Consider the following 16385-nt stretch of genomic DNA (forward strand, 5'->3'; position numbering starts at 1 on the left):
AAATTACTTTTGTAATATTTTAGCAGAAGCACTTCATCTGATTATTTTCTCTTCTCTTCCTCTCTTCTACCTTTCCCCATATGCTGCCTTTTGTTGGATGGTACCAGGTGAAAGTAGAAAATCATTACGATTTTCAGGATATAGCAAGCGTGGTAGCCCTCACAAACACCTACGCCACAACAGAACCTTTCATAGACTCCAAATATGATATAAGGATTCAAAAAATAGGCAATAATTACAAGGCTTACATGTGAGCAAACATTATATATATTTCTCTGAAAGTAACATTTTGTATTAGAGTACGGTTTAATGACTTCAAAATGCAATTCTTTTGTGTCTGTGAATCCCAAATCCTCTTCCCCTCTTCATTTATTTTTAGTTGATAATTTTCCATAGTTGTAAAACATGACACCATAAGATACAGGAGCAGAATTTAGGCCATTCGGCCCATCGAGTCTGCTCCGCCATTCAGTCATGGCTGATATTTTCTCATCCCCATTCTCCTGCCTTAGCCCCATAACCCCTGATCCCCTTATTAATCGAGAACCTATCTATCTCTGTCTTAAAGACGCTCAGTGACTTGGCGTCCACAGCCTTCTGTGGCAAAGAGTTTTATAGGTTCACCACCCTCTGGCTGAAGAAATCCCTCCTCACCTCTGTTTTAAAGGATCGTCCCTTCAGCCTGAGGCTGCGCCCTTGGGTTCTAGTTTCTCCTACTAGTGAAAACATCCTCTCCATGTCCACTCTATCTATTGTAATCATATGAATTATTTTTTGGTATAGCCCCAATGTGGTTCATGCTGTATAGCAGGTGAGCACTAATTTTGATAAGTTGCTACAGGCTGAAGGATGTTTCAAATCACAAACTGGAGGGTGCTGCAGTTCCAGAATTTCCAATCTTGTCAAAAAAGCTGCCAATCAATAATTGCAGCAGGCCATTCTGGGCTGATTGAGCATTGTATTACAATTTGTGCAGAGAATTATGGAAATTGACACAGGCAATTGATAAAAGAGTTGTGCTTTGCTTCTCTTGGAGAGTATGAGATTGAATTGAAGATGCATGTCGGCCAGATAAAAATGGGATTCTCATTTATTGATGAACCCAACTATTAATATGGTTGAGGATTCCTTCTATGCATGGTATTTATTGGTACTGCATGTTTTACCATTGAGCACTGCTGCTGCACACATGGAAATATTTATTTGCTGCTGCGAGTTATTAATTAGGAATACTGATACAACATGGGATGGTAGTTTCATTTTAAAATTCAATGCACCCGATCAAGATGTAAAGTCAGTAAGTAAGCACAGTGGTTCCTGCCTAAAATAAATTTTAAGTTAAGACTAGCAATTTTGAAATCAACATTGGTACAATGATTTTGACGATGGCTTTTTGATCAAAATAACTAACTGTTCTTTTATACATGGATGTTTTATGTGCTGGTAATTGTACATATTACACAATGAAGACAAAAACATCCAAACTTAATGATATTATACTTGCAAACAAGTGTTGGAGAAAGAGGGGAAATTTCCTGAAAATGAGATGGATAAAATGCTTTCTACTGAAAATTACTACTTTATTCCATGTAAATTATTGCATAGAAACCAGCCATATAGCCCTAAAAATGGCCCCTCTCATCCCATCACCACTGTCGGTACATGTTGCTTTTCTATTTGTCACTGGGCGTGTAATCTGTAGATTCCCATTCATGAAGACGTCCTGCTCCCACACATTTCTCTGGCATGATTTAATGGCCGCGTTGCGTCGGGCGCGGATCAGTGCGCGCCAGTTAGATAGCAGGAGAAGCCGAAATTGGGATCCGCACCGGGTGTTGATTGTTTTGCGATCTAACCGGCCCGCACTAATTGGCGGGTACCGGATTCCGCCCGGACGTGGCAAGACACCAATTGACATCAATTAAGGGCACTCTCCATCTCATTAACGAGATGGACGCCCAATCTAACGGCCTCCCAGGATCTAACCGACTTCCCAGCGAGAGGTCACGTGGGCACCATTTAGCACTCCTATTTAAAAATGGGAACCGAGCACAATGACTGCTGTGTGGATCAGAGGAGGAGAGTAGCCATTTTCATTTTGGTCATGCAGCCCAAGGGCACTGATGGTGCTGCCCCAGTGCTCGGGGGGGGGAGTCCCCAAGGGGGGATAGGCCTGGTCAGGGAGCTGGGTGCCATCGGTCGTGGGTCACCCCTGAGCTGGGTGGGGGGTTGGGCACTCACCGCCTGTGGGACCTACAGGCCATCCCCAAATCGTGTATACCCATAACAGGGGCAACTGCAGCTGCTGACCATCTGTCCTGCCATACATTTCCAGGACAGAGCCCAGTGCGTGCATAGATGGTGAAGATCTCCCTTTAACTCCCTTTGACTGTGAACAACCTATGCCTGCACAGTTGAAGGTTATTGCAAATAAGGAATTGCATTGTTAGTTGTGAGAGAACTTCACAGCTGCAGGTTGCATTGGCTGCTTGCTCCTGCTGGTGGCTGCAAATGCCTGGAGGCTGCTTTTGCTGTTTCCTTCCTTTTCTGTAGCCGGAAAGAAGGACAGTTTTTTTTAAGATACCTGAGTCCGGGCTCAGGGGGGCATATCAGTCCAGAAGGCAATCCGGTTTGAAGCAAGAAGGCGCTGCAGGTCTTGGTGCGCGACATTGATCCAAATGGGCAACCTGATGATGCTGCTGAAGAAATGTTTTCGCAGATTGCTGATGCTTTTGTTGCTGGTGTGGTGAGTGCTGCATGTAACTGGCACATCGCTGCAGGTTAAACACACTGTAAATCAAGAATATTCAACTGTACCTTGAGCGCCAGTGGAATGTGCGGATGCCAGGATTTGGTTCTGGTGAGATTGGGCCATGGGGAGGCCTGCACAGCTCTCGAGGAGCTCGAGAGAGAGAGAGAGAGAGAGAGCATGGCACTGATACGTGGAACAAGTAACACATTGATCATATCTGCAACAAAGTGCTGGGCATGATGACACATACCGTGTGTTTGTGTTTTTATTTGTGAAGATGAACTGATATAGCTTCATATTGGTACCAATACAGAACAGTGATGTTTCCTTGTTATTTAATGGTTAGCGTGATATGTGGAATGTTACATAGTTTATTTTTAAATCCTTGTTACTGTTGACCTTTTAATAAGCATGGGTACAAGTGTCATGTCTCAAATGAGTTTTATTGCCTAGCATTCCAGTCAGACTGTGAGGCCTGGACACTTTGCCTGGACACTTGGTGCTCAGCACCACAGAGGCAGCAGCCAACAATCAAACAGTCTGGAGCTGGACTTCAGCACTGGGGATTTCCCTGCAGCCAGTGGGTGAGTGTGTGGATTGGGGGGGGTACCTGAGCTCAGTCCCCCTAATGTTCCCCGCAGGGGTCCGGGAACTCCTGATGTGGCCGGGGGAGTGTGTGCAGTGCGGGGTCTCCCAACACAACTAGGGCGGCACTGTGGCACAATGGTTACCGCTGCTGCCTCACAGCACCAGGGACCCGGGTTCGATTCCCACCTCGGGTGACTGTCTGTGTGGAGTTTGCACTTTCTCCCCTTGACTGCTTGGGTTTCATCCGGGTGCTCCGGTTTCCTCCCACAGTCCAAAGATGTAGAGATTAAGTGGATTGGAGAAGCTAAATTGCCCCTTAGGCTGAGGTTATAGGGTGGGGGATGGGGTCTAGGTCGGGTGGACTTTCTAAGGGTTGCTACAAGCTCGATGGGCCGAATGGCCTCTTTCTGTGCTGTAGGGAATCTATGAACTGGCTCGGTGGATGGCACTCTGAGACAAGGTGGGAACTGTAACGGTGGAGGAGGCTTTGGGCGTTTGAGGGTCCCGGTGGAAGGTGTAACTGATAGTTAGTCTCTCTTCCTCTCCAATTCCTTACAGATATAACAATATGGATGACATTGTAGAGCCTGCAGCGGTAGCCCTCATGGTGCTGGTTGTAGTGATATGTTATCATTCGCCGACTGACCACTAGGAGTCTCAATATATAAGTGAATGTTAGAGTCAGATGACCTCAGACTGACCAGGCGGCTGGGAGAGAGGTTGCTTGTGCATGTCCGTACTGTTATTCATCTGTTGTTTTGTATATATTTGACCCACAGTTAATGTTAATAAAAATCATTCATAGCTTTAGTTACAAGTGTTCTTGGAATATATATCAGGCCATCCGGCAAGAACATTATACTGCAGGCAGCCCAGGTGGCCAGACGCCGGAGAACATGGCAGAAGCGTCAACACCGGCTTGAGGCAGCACCACATCTGAAGGGGGCCACCACACACCTTGCAGACCTGGCTGCCCATCAGACCAGGGAGAGACCCAGAGGTGGAGGACAGCAAGGGCCCTAGGTATACAGGTGTTGTTGGTCGTTTGAGGAGATGACAGACTGCATGTGCCGTAGGAGGCTCCGTTTCAGCGAGGTGATGGTGTGGCACCTGTGTCATGTCCTCCCAGACTTGGCACACTGTGGAGGAGGAGGATACCCACTCCTGGGAGCTGTGAAGGTCACTGCAGCCTTGACTTTATGCCACCAGTTCATTCCAGGTTTCGAGCAGGGACTTGTACAGCATTTCCCAACTTACAGTCCACAGTGCACCTGGGAAGTCACAGATGCCATGTATGCCCATGCTGCTGATTATATAAGCTTTGACCTGTAACAAGCCTATCAGATGCCCGGGCAGTAGGATCCTCCACCATCTCCGGGATGCCCCAGGACCAGGAGGTAATTGATGACGCACTTGCCACCTTGCACACACTGTGCACACTTCCCATGGAGTGTGCACGACAGCTAAATCCTGGGACACTTGGAGATCGCCGGTGTCTTTGACGACCATCCCAGGATAAGGGGTTGGCTCGTGGGGGATAACAGGTACCCGCTGAGGTCCTGGCTGATGTTGCCAGTGCGGCCGGTGACTGAAGCGGAGACCTCATATTATGAGGCCTATGTTGCCACCTGAACTTTCATTGAACAGGTGATCAAAATGTGGTTCCATGCCGAGACTGCTCTGTTGGTGTTCCCTCAGAGGGTCACCCAGGGTGATGGGCCTAGGTCTGCACTGTCTACTATGCCCCCCACAACCTGGCACAGTAATGGGGTGATGTATTGGAGGAGAAGGAGCAGGAGGAACATGCAGCCTCATCTGAACAGGATGAGGAGTGGCCAGACCAGGAGTAGCTGGAGTGTAACATGACTCCAGGGTGATGGCACTGTAAGTGGGTCAATATACAAGGCAGACTACTGTCTTTCTGCTGACAGCGTGCTTGGGACAAGTCATCCAGGTGACACAGGCTAACCTCACTATCAGTGACCCCTCTGTCCTCAGTCAACGCCGCATTCCCAGGGCCCATTCCTCAGAGGTGTCGCAGACTCTGATGTCCGGCACCCGGCTGCATGTCTGGGCCCTTTCCCGCCTACTATGTGCTAACTTCTCCTGCGGGAACAAAGAAAGGGTATCGAGAGCCGCACGCTTGATGCATCAGAGGGGCTCTCTGGCAGGTGACATGTGTGGACATCAATCCTGGGCATGGGTGGGTTGATTTGATTTGATTTTGATTTGATTTATTGTCACATGTACCGAAGTACAATGAAATGTTTTTTCTGCGGCTGAGGGAACTTACACAGTACGTACATAGTAGACAAAATGAATAACCAACAGAGAATATTGACAAATGGTACATCGACACGCAGTGATTGGTTACAGTGCGGAACAAGGGACCAAACACAGCAAATACATGAGCATGAGCAGCATCGGGCGTCGTGAATAGTGTTCTTACAGGGAACAGATCAGTCCGAGGGAGAGTCGTTGATGAGTCTAGTAGCGGTGGGGAAGAAGCTGTTCCTATGTCTGGATGTGCGGGTCTTCAGACTTCTGTATCTTCTGCCTGATGGAAGGGTCTGGAAGAAAGCAATGCTTGGGTGGGAGGGGTCTCTGATAATGCTGTCTGCCTTCCTGAGGTAGCAGGAGGTCTGTACTGAATCAATGTGGAGGTGGCAAGCTTGTGTGATGCGTTGGGCTGAGTTCACCACACTCTTGCGATCTTGGACTGAGCAGTTGCCGTACCAAGCTGTGATGCAGCCGGATAGGATGCTCTCTATCGCACATCTGTTGAAGTTTGTGCTGGTGGGTCCCACAGGTGCAATATGATACTGGGGGAATGGGGGTCGAGGTGCCAGCAGCTGACCTGTTGGTGGGGGAGGGGGACGGTCAGGTTGGTGACAGGTGGGATTGGTCCCAGGGTACTGGTGTCAACTTACCCATGCAGCCCGGGGAGGTCATTGCTCTTCTTTCTGCACTGGACGGAGGTCCTCCTGGTCACGCTGTCCGAACTGATAGCCTCTGCCACTGCCTCCCGTGTTGCATTGGTGGGCCTGTGGCTAGTCCTCTGACCCCCTCGGGGGAACAGAGTGTCCTGTCCTGTCACCGCAGCATCCAGAAGCCTGGCCAGGTTGGCATCTCCAAAACGTGGAGCAGGTATACATGGTGGCATGAATGTGTGCTGACAGGAGTGTGCTCAAAAGGAGAGTTTATGAGTAGCTCTCCCTCCTTATTGAGGAGCTGCCGGGCATGGCACAGGTGAATTAGCTAGTGGGATACCATTTCTGCAATGATGCCCGTGGGGGATCATTTCCGGCCCTAATTGCTGTTCGATACGGGCCGTGGTCTCACCGGGTCAACCATCAGGAAGCACCTGCGAAGTCGTACCCACTATGGCACTTAGAGCTTCTCCTGTTGGATGGGGCACTAATCCCCTGTTACAACTGTATTTACAGCTAAATTGCTAATCACCCCTCTCCTCAACTGCCTCTCTCCCCAGAACATGGTACCACTGTAATCCTTTGATGGCCCTGCCCAGAGACTTCATCCTACACACAGGAGGTCAGTTAGAGAGGACAATTTTCTGAAAGCATTCTGCTCTATTTTGTTTTTAATTTTTCCAATTAAGGGGCAATTTAGCGTGGCCAGTCCATCTACCCTGCACATCTTTGGGCTGTGGGGGTGAAACTCTTAAGACACAGGGTCCAGAAATCTTTCTTCCTCCCCAATATGTTGAATTGTTTCCAATTCCATCTGAAGCTCTGAGACCTTGACCTCAAGTAGTCCTGACCAAAAGGGGGAAAAAAAGGGGAACTGAGAATAGTGATCCGAACTGGTCTTGTATACTTTAAAATGGAACACCAGTAAAACAGGGAAATAAGAATACTGGTCTCAACTGCTTTTTCCTTCTGGCACTGAGCAAACGTCTTGCAATAATGTTTGCCTGAGTTCACATTTGTTACATCTCAAAAAAACCTGCAGGAAAAAGAACAGAAAACACTGGACATGCAGAACAAGTCAGGCTGCAGTGGAAAGAGAAACAGAAAGAGATTCTCCGGTCTCCGACGGCGAAATTGCGTTTGGATTTTGGCCGGAGAATCCTTGTTGGGGCCGAAATTGGGGGCGGCACCGCTTTTGCGATGCTCCACCCCTTCCAAAACGGCGTACTCGTACCCATCGGCGCGGCCTCAGGATCTCAGGAGACATATAAGATAGTCAGAGGGTTAGATAGGGTGGACAGTGAGAGTCTTTTTGCTCGGATGGTGATGACCAACACGAGGGGACATAGCTTTAAATTGAGGGGTGGTAGATATAGGACAGATGTCAGAGGCAGCTTCTTTACTCAGAGAGTAGTAGGGGTGTGGAACGCCCTGCCTGCAACAGTAGTAGACTCGCCAAATTTAAGGGCATTTAAGTGGTCACTGGATAAACATATGGATGAAAATGGAATAGTGTAGGTCAGATAGGCTTCAGATGGTTTCACGGGTCGGCGCAAGGGCCCAAAGGGCCCGTACTGCGCTGTAATGTTCTGTGTTCTATGTCACCTGAGGCCCTCCCCCGATGCTCCGCCCCCGATGGGTCAAGTTCCCGACGGCGGGGTGCGAGTGTGCTATTTGTTTCGGGAACCCGGCGTGGCGGCTGCGGACTGAGTCCTGCGCCGCCATAGTTGATGTGGGGTAGGGGGGGGCCGATCCGTGGGCAGGGCGGATTTGACGGGGGCTGGGGCACTGGTGGAGGTGGTCCGGGGCGTGACGAGCCTGGCCAAAGGGGGGATGTGTTTGGCAGGCCCAGGTCCGTGCGCAGCCACCATGCGCATGCACGGCCATGGACCCGGCAATTCTCCAGCCGTATCTGCAGCTAGAGCCGACGCTGCGTGCCTGCTAGCTCCCCACCAGACGGAGGATCGGTGGAGGTTATGTGCCCTATTTTCGTGCGTAAAACGGCACTGTTCCCACACTGCCGTCAGCACCTCGTCCCCCAAACTGAGAATCCAACCCAGAGTTCATGTTTCAGGTTGATGACCTTCCATCAGAACTGAGTATTATTTGTTTGACTGAACCTGGGTATCCGCAGGCAAAGATTAATGAGACTAGAGGACTGGGAAATCTTTAGGGGGCAACAGAAAGCTACTAAGAAAGCTATAAAGAAGAGTAAGATAGATTATGAGAGAAACTTGCTCAGAATATAAAAACAGACAGTAAAAGTTTCTACAAATATATAAAACAAAAAAGAGTGGCTAAGGTAAATATTGGTCCTTTAGAGGATGAGAAGGGAGATTTAATGATGGGAGATGAGGAAATGGCTGATGAACTGAACAGGTTTTTTGGGTCAGTCTTCACAGTGGGAGACACAAATAACATGCCAGTAACTGATGGAAATCAGGCTATGACAGCTGAGGACCTTGAGATGATTGTTATCACTAAAGAAGTAATGAAGTAATAATGGGGCTGAAGGTAGACAAGTTTCCTGGCCCTGATGGAATGCATCACAGAGTGCTAAAAGATGGCTCGGGAAATGGCACATGCACTAGTGATAATTTACCAAAATTCACTAGACTCTGGGGTGGTCCCGGTGGATTGCAAATTAGCAAACGTGACACCACTGTTTAAAAAAGGAGGTAGGCCGAAAGCGGGTAATTATAGGTCAGTTTGCTTAACTTCGGATGCTAGAATCTATCATTAAGGAAGAAATAGCAAGGCATCTGGATGGAAATTATCCCATTGGGCAGACGCAGCATGGATTCATAAAGGGCAGGTCGTGCCTAACTAATTTAGTGGAATTTTTTGAGGGCATTGCCAGTGCGGTAGATAACGGGGAGCCAATGGATGTGGTATATCTGGATTTCCAGAAAGCTTTTGACAAGGTGCCACACAAAAGATTGCTGCATAAGATAAAGATGCGTGGCATTAAGGGTAAAGTAGTAGCATGGATAGAGGATTGGTTAATTAATAGAAAGCAAAGAGTGGGAATTAATGGGTGTTTCTCTGGCTGGCAATCAGTAGCTAGTGGTGTCCCTCAGGGATCAGTGTTGGGCCCACAATTGTTCACAATTTACATTGATGATTTGGAGTTGGGGACCAAGGGCAATGTGTCCAAGTTTGCAGACGACGCTAAGATGAGTGGTAAAGCAAAAAGTGCAGAGGATACCGGAAGTCTGCAGAGGGATTTGGATAGGTTAAGTGAATGGGCTAGGGTCAGGCAGATGGAATACAATGTTGACAAATGTGAGGTTATCCATTTTGGTAGGAATAATAGCAAAAGGGGTTATTATTTAAATGATAAAATATTAAAACATGCTGCTGTGCAGAGAGACTTGGGTGCGCAAGTGCGTGAGTCGCAAAAACTTGGTTTACAGGTGCAACAGGTGATTAAGAAGGCAAATGGAATTTTGTCCTTCATTGCTAGCGGGATGGAGTTTAAGACTAGGGAGGTTATGCTGCAATTGTATAAGGTGTTAGTGCGGCCACACCTGGAGTATTGTGTTCAGTTTTGGTCTCCTTACCTGAGAAAGGACATACTGACGCTGGAGGGTGTGCAGAGGAGATTCACTAGGTTAATCCCAGAGCTGAAGGGGTTGGATTACGAGGAGAGGTTGAGGAGACTGGGACTGTACTCGTTGGAATTTAGAAGGATGCGGAGGGATGTTATAGAAACGTATAAAATTATGAAGGGAATAGATAGGATAGATGCGAGCAGGTTGTTTCCACTGGCAGGTGAAAGCAGAACTAGGGGGCATAGCCTCAAAATAAGGGCAAGTAGATTTAGGACTGAGTTTAGGAGGAACTTCTTCACCCAAAGGGTTGTGAATCTATGGAATTCCTTGCCCAGTGAAGCAGTTGAGGCTCCTTCATTAAATGTTTTAAGATAAAGATAGATAGTTTTTGAAGAATAAAGGGATTAAGGGTTATAGTGTTCGTGCTGGAAAATGGAGCTGAGTCCAAAAAAGATCAGCCATGATCTCATTGAATGGCGGAGCAGGCTCGAGGGGCCAGATGGCCTACTCCTGCTCCTAGTTCTTATGTTCTTATTCCAACGACAAATTGTTTAACAATGGAAAATACTATCTCTACAGTTTCACAAATTTAAACATTAAACTTCAGCCAATGAGGGGGAAAACACACAAGATGTTCTAAAATACTTACCCAGGACTGACCCCGACTCATGAATTTCCACCTCTGTCAAATGTTCACTTTGAAAGTTGTTTTCACTTAATGCCCATCTCACCCCATTTCAGGTAATGGTGTTTTCTGCAAAGTTTTCTCTGCTGAAACTTCTAAACCTGAAACATAAGAAAGCAGTTTAACATAATTAAGTTTTAAAGCAGGAATATTTCTGAAAGTAGTTTTTAAAATCTAAATCCAAAATATTTGAGCTGCTGCACTTTTAACAGAAAATTTTAATGCATATTGTTAAGATAGAAAATAAAATTTTCCAATAAGATTACCTTGGAACTCCATTTAATAACTATTAAATTGATTGTATTAATTGTTTTTGAAGCTATATAGGTTTACAGGATATGCTGAAAAATGCAAATAAATAGTATTCTCCTGATAACTGAATAGAAAGATGATTAGCAAATCCAACATTGAAGCGATTACCAGTCTGTGTGTGAAACTGAATTGTAGGTTAATTACATTTGGATGTAGAAAGAAACAAAGCCGCAAGATACTTAGGGCACAATTCTCCGGCCTCGTTGCAATCTCGCACGAGTGAAACAAGGCCGATGGATAGTGGGAGAGGCCGAAAATGAGAACCGCACCAGCTGCCAAACAGTTTGCAATACAACCGGCCCGCTCACGTAAATGAAATCAGGATCCACCGTAGGGTGTGAGAAACCATTTACCACCACTTAAGCCCTATGTCCATACAATCAATGGGAGCAACCCCACATACAACGGCCTCCTGTCATTCAGCGGCCTCCCCAGCATGTGGTGACCCTGGCGCCGATTAGTACTACTTTTTAATATCGAGAACCTGGCGGAAGGGCTCCGAAGGGGAGCCGAGGAGGGGAGTAGCCATCTTTTCTCACAGGCAAAAAGCCTAGGAGCACTGGGCTTGCTGCCCCAGAGCTCAGCGGAAGGTGGGGGCTCCTCGGCTAGGGGTGGGGGACCTTCTGCAGAGGTGGACCACCATGGGAAGGTGGAGGGGATGCGCTGGGGGGGGGGGGGCAACCGCGCACAGATCCACCATGCAAACCCCTGGATCGTGTGTACCTTTCCTGCGGCAGCCCTTGTCCCTGCATATCTGTCCCAATGACCACCCATAACGGCCATCGACTGCCGAGGCCTCTGGCCATGCGGCTGATGGCTATGGTAATAGGGATTTGTGTCATTGTGATTAAGTGAACACTTCACACAACCCAAGTGGGTGGGCGGGCCATGTAGCATGTGGGAGTCAGTGCCTAGCAGCCCAATAAGACCTTGATGCCTGGACACTGTGGCTGAACACTGCGGGAGGCAATACCACACACGCAGCAGCCAACATCCAAACACTAAGGGGCTGGGGCACAGCTCTGGGGACATGTCCATGGTGAATGCAATTGGGAGGGGACTAGTGCCCCATCCAGGTGACATTATGTGTGGCTGTCTGGGGTATCGGGTCTGGGGTCCGTTGAGAAGGGCCCTCTGTGGCCGGGAGTGTGTGGTCAGGGCGTTCCAGGCATCATGGGGAAGGGAGTGGGATAATGGGGGAGTGGAGGGTCCCGGGGTGGGAGCCACTGCTGTCTGTCAGTCTCACACCCTCTCCCAATTCCTTACAGATATTAAACGGTATGGATAGTATTTTGGACCACGCAGAACAGGCCTTAGTGATGCTGCTAGTAGGCTGGGCAGCCAGACGCTGGACACAGCAGCAGCGTCTGCTGATGGTCAAGGTGGCGGCCCACATACCAAACCCCACCCCACACCCTGAGCACCCGGCCGCTCATCAGGCCAGGGAGTCACCCAGAGGGTGAGTTCCGTGACGACCCTGTGTACAGGCGTCGCTGGTTGTTTGAACAGATGGCGGACAGTGCGTGCCGCAGGAGACTCCGCCTCAACAAGGAGATGGTGCAGCACCTGTGTCATGTCCTTGCAGACTTGGAGGAGGGGGACACTCGCTCTCGGTGACCGTGAAGGTCACTGCAGCTCTGAACATTTACTCCTCGGGATCCACCAAGGCCCAAGCGGGACCTGTGTGGTATCTCACAGTCTACAGACCACAGGTGCATCCGACAGGTCAGGGATGCCCTGTTTGCCCGGGCGGAAAACTATATCAACTTTGACATGGACCAAGCCCAACAGGATATCCAGGCAGCAGGTTTCTCTGGCATCGCTGGGATGCCCCAGGTCCAGGGGTTGAAGGACTGCACACATGTCACCCTGCGCGTGCCAGGCCGACTGGGAGTGCCCAACGTTAACAGGAAGGGGTTGCACCCCTTAAACACTCAGCTCCTCTGTGACCACCTCATGCAGATCATGCAAGCATGCTCCCCAAGCAGTGTGCAAGATAGCTCCATCTTGGGTAAGTCAGATATTCCCAACCTCTTCGAGGACCACCCCAGGATGGCCAGTTGGCTCTTGGGAGATAAGGGGTACCCGCTTAGGACCTGGCTAATTACACCAGTACAGAGGTCGGAGACTGAAGTGGAGACCTGTTATAACGAGGCCCATGTGGCCACCTGGGCTGTCATTCAGTGGTGCATCGGACTCCTCAAGATGCAGTTCCAATGCCTCGACTGCTCCGGTGGTGCCCTGCAGTACATTGCCCAGAGGGTCACCTGTTTTGTGGTTGTCTGCTGTGTCCTCCATAACCTAGCACAGGAGCAGGACGATGTGCTGTAGGTTGGTGATGAGGAACATGTGCCTCCTTCCGAGGAGGAGGTGGAGGATGACGAGGAGGAGGTCAAGGATGATGAGGAGGCGCCGGACCATGAGAGCCTGGAGGACGACCCCGGACCAGCCAGAGGCTGCAGGACGGGTGGCAGCAGGGAGGGTCCTGCCAGCCTGGAGAGCAAGGGAGGCCCTCATTTCTTTTTGTAAATTTAGAGTACCCAATTCATTTTTTCCAATTAAGGGGCAATTTAGCATGGCCAATCCACCTACCCTGCCCATCTTTGTGTTGTGGGGGTGAAACCCATGCAGACACGGGGGGAATGTGCAAACTCCACATGGACAGTGACCCAGAGCCGGGATCTAACCTGGGACCTCAGCACCATGAGGCAGCAATGCTACAAGGGAGGCCCTCATACTCGCCCATTTCATATAGGGCGTGGCTTGGTCTCCCGTCGCTACCTTACCCATCCCCCACCCCATTTCCCACCCTACTAGGGTCTGTGTCACCTCACTCCAGGATGCTGGAACTGTGTCGGCATCATCAGTGGGTCACTGCCGAGGGCGGGGGGGGTGATGATAACCCACAGAGGGCTGAGCGCCAGTGCTCCCTAATCTATGCCATAGTCTGACCCCTATGTGACTGCTGATTGCTCACTCACACCTATCTCACGCAGGTGGTATGCCCGGGGCGGGCAGATGCCTGGAGAGATGGACCAAGGAGGTCGGCCCTCATTGCGGAAGAAAGTGACAGAGGCGTGATACTGCTTGTGGTCAAGGGTTTTCCCACTGGTGACGCCCCACTCTCCCCATGACCCCCTCACCCCCCCCCCCCCCCACTCCCCCCTCACCCCTCCATCAGTCTGGGCCCTCTCCCAGAGATTGTGAGAGCTTCACCTGTGAAGACACAGAGGGGGCATTGTAAGCCGCACATGTGGTTCACAGTGGTGGGACGGGGATGTGAAGTAAGTGTTGGTGGGGGCTGAAGGGAGGAGGGAGAGTGTAGGGAGGTTTGGAGGCCGCATGGTGGGTGGGGGTTGGGGGGGGTGGGTGCTCACATCGGGGCAGGAAGGTCTCGGGTGGGGGGAGGGGGAGGATTGGTGTCAACTCACCTGTGCTGCCCGGTGTAGGTTGTTGGCCTTCTTGCGACACTGGAGGCCAGGCCTCCAGATCACGCTCTCCAAGCTCACGGTCATCGCCACTTCGTCCAGGGTGCACTGGCTCACCCTCCAGGACCCTGGAGTGAACAGGACATCCCTCCTGGCCTCCACCTCATCTAGGAGCCTCCCTATGTCGGCATCTCCAAATCTTGGGCCGGTCTTCTCGGCTCCATGGCTGCGAGCTGAGTGGAGTTGGCTGTGCAAGTGCTGTTTAAGTGCTACTCAACCTTGTTAGCGGGGGCTGGCGAGCGCGATGCTGGCGAATCGGCTGGTGAGCCTTAATTTGCAGCCAGAAGCCCATGGGGCCTCGTTAAGTGGACCAATTAACATTGAATAACGTTCCTAGCTTTGCCAGGCTGAGCGCCAGGAAGCTCGCGGGAGTTTCCGCTCGCTACCATACTTAGAAATATTTCCGGAGAATCACACCCTTAGTTTTTTCTTAATCTCATCCAACAACAGTGTTGGAATCCTGTTCAAAAGCATGCAACAATTTGATTTATTAAATAGTACTAGTTAAAATAAGATTAGTAGTACTGATGAATGCTGATTTGATGTAAATTACAGCAAAATATATTTTGTAGACATGCTGAAATATTAAACTACAGAATCATTGAGAAATTGAATCAAATTACTAACTGTAATTTATTTATCTTTTCTAGGAGAACATCAATATCAGGAAACTGGAAAACAAATACTGGGTCAGCCATGCTCGAACAGATTGCAATGACAGACAGGTGGGCACTTCACTGATACAGCCAAAGAATCATATGGCGTACAAATATGTTGACTGAAGTATAAATATATGTCACAACATAGCTAAGTGCACATTACATCTAGATACGTTAGGAGAGTATGGAGACAATTTTGTTGTGTAGTTCTCCAAGGGTGCATTGTTAAAATTTAAAATGCAGATAAAAATAATATAATAATATCCTTTGCACATTTCCTCCAGGACTGTAATTCTGAGGTCTACTGTAATCGTATTTAGAACAGTACAGCACAGAACAGGCCCTTCGGCCCTCGATGTTGTGCCGAGCAATGATCACCCTACTCAAACCCACGTATCCACCCTATACCCGTAACCCAGCAACCCCCCTTAACCTTACTTTTTAGGACACTATGGGCAATTTAGCATGGCCAATCCACCTAACCCGCACATCTTTGGACTGTGGGAGGAAACCGGAGCACCCGGAGGAAACCCACGCATACACGGGGAGGACGTGCAGACTCCACACAGACAGTGACCCAGCCGGGAATCGAACCTGGGACCCTGGAGCTGTGAAGCATTTATGCTAACCACCATGCTACCGTGCTGCCCGTATGTTATGCATATGACTATTCACGTATTAATTTCATTAATTTCGTTAATTTTACACAGACATATTTAAGTGAGCAGCTCACACAACCTACGTGGTTCTTCCAGGTTTGCTCTTGTTCCTTGGGCACCTAATGGAAAATGCTTTTCCATTGATAAAGATGATCTTAAAGTTACAAAGGCGTTGGGTGAAAAATTGACGTGGCACGTTTGGTGGGGGAGGGCATTTAATCAGGTGCGAGGATGGCAGATGGTGACCCCATGACCTTTCTATTGCAGCCCAAATAAGGCCAAGGCAGGGAAGCCCGTCATTTGAGGTCCTTATATGGCAGGCGGCACACCATGGGGTGAGCATGCTGGATGCCGGAGGTGGTGTTCCTCATTTAAAGGCATCAAGGAGGGCAGCTGAGAGCTACCCCTTACTCTTGGAGCTGAACCCCCTCCCTGTGACCACCCTTCCCATGACTCCCTTCCCCCCTTCTGAAGCTAGTGGCTAAAACCTCTGTCAATCCCATAAGATGTGGAGATGCCGGCGTTGGACTGGGGTGAGCACAGTAAGAAGTCTTACAACACCAGGTTAAAGTCCAACATGTTTGTTTCAAACACTAACTTTCAGAGCACCTCTCCTTCCTCAGGTGAATGATTCACCTGAGGAAGGAGCAGTGCTCTGAAAGCTAAAGTTTGAAACAAACATGTTGGACTTTAACCTGGTGTGGTAAGACTTCTTACAATCCCATAGACTCCAACCTTTCTATCAGTTCTTTTCAGCA

At 49.2% G+C, this 16385-nt stretch overlaps 1 protein-coding gene across 1 annotated transcript in view; it reads left to right on the top strand.

Moving 5' to 3' along the window:
* syn2b (synapsin IIb) overlaps positions 1-16385 on the top strand; it is a 497087-nt gene that overhangs the window by 376214 nt on the left and 104488 nt on the right. Inside the window, 2 exon segments of the mRNA XM_038812667.1 lie at positions 108-250; positions 14960-15034. Coding sequence (XP_038668595.1) covers positions 108-250; positions 14960-15034 — 218 coding nt within the window.

The sequence above is a fragment of the Scyliorhinus canicula genome, chromosome 11 (genome assembly GCF_902713615.1).
Source record: "Scyliorhinus canicula chromosome 11, sScyCan1.1, whole genome shotgun sequence".
Classification (NCBI taxonomy): Eukaryota; Metazoa; Chordata; class Chondrichthyes; order Carcharhiniformes; family Scyliorhinidae; genus Scyliorhinus; species Scyliorhinus canicula.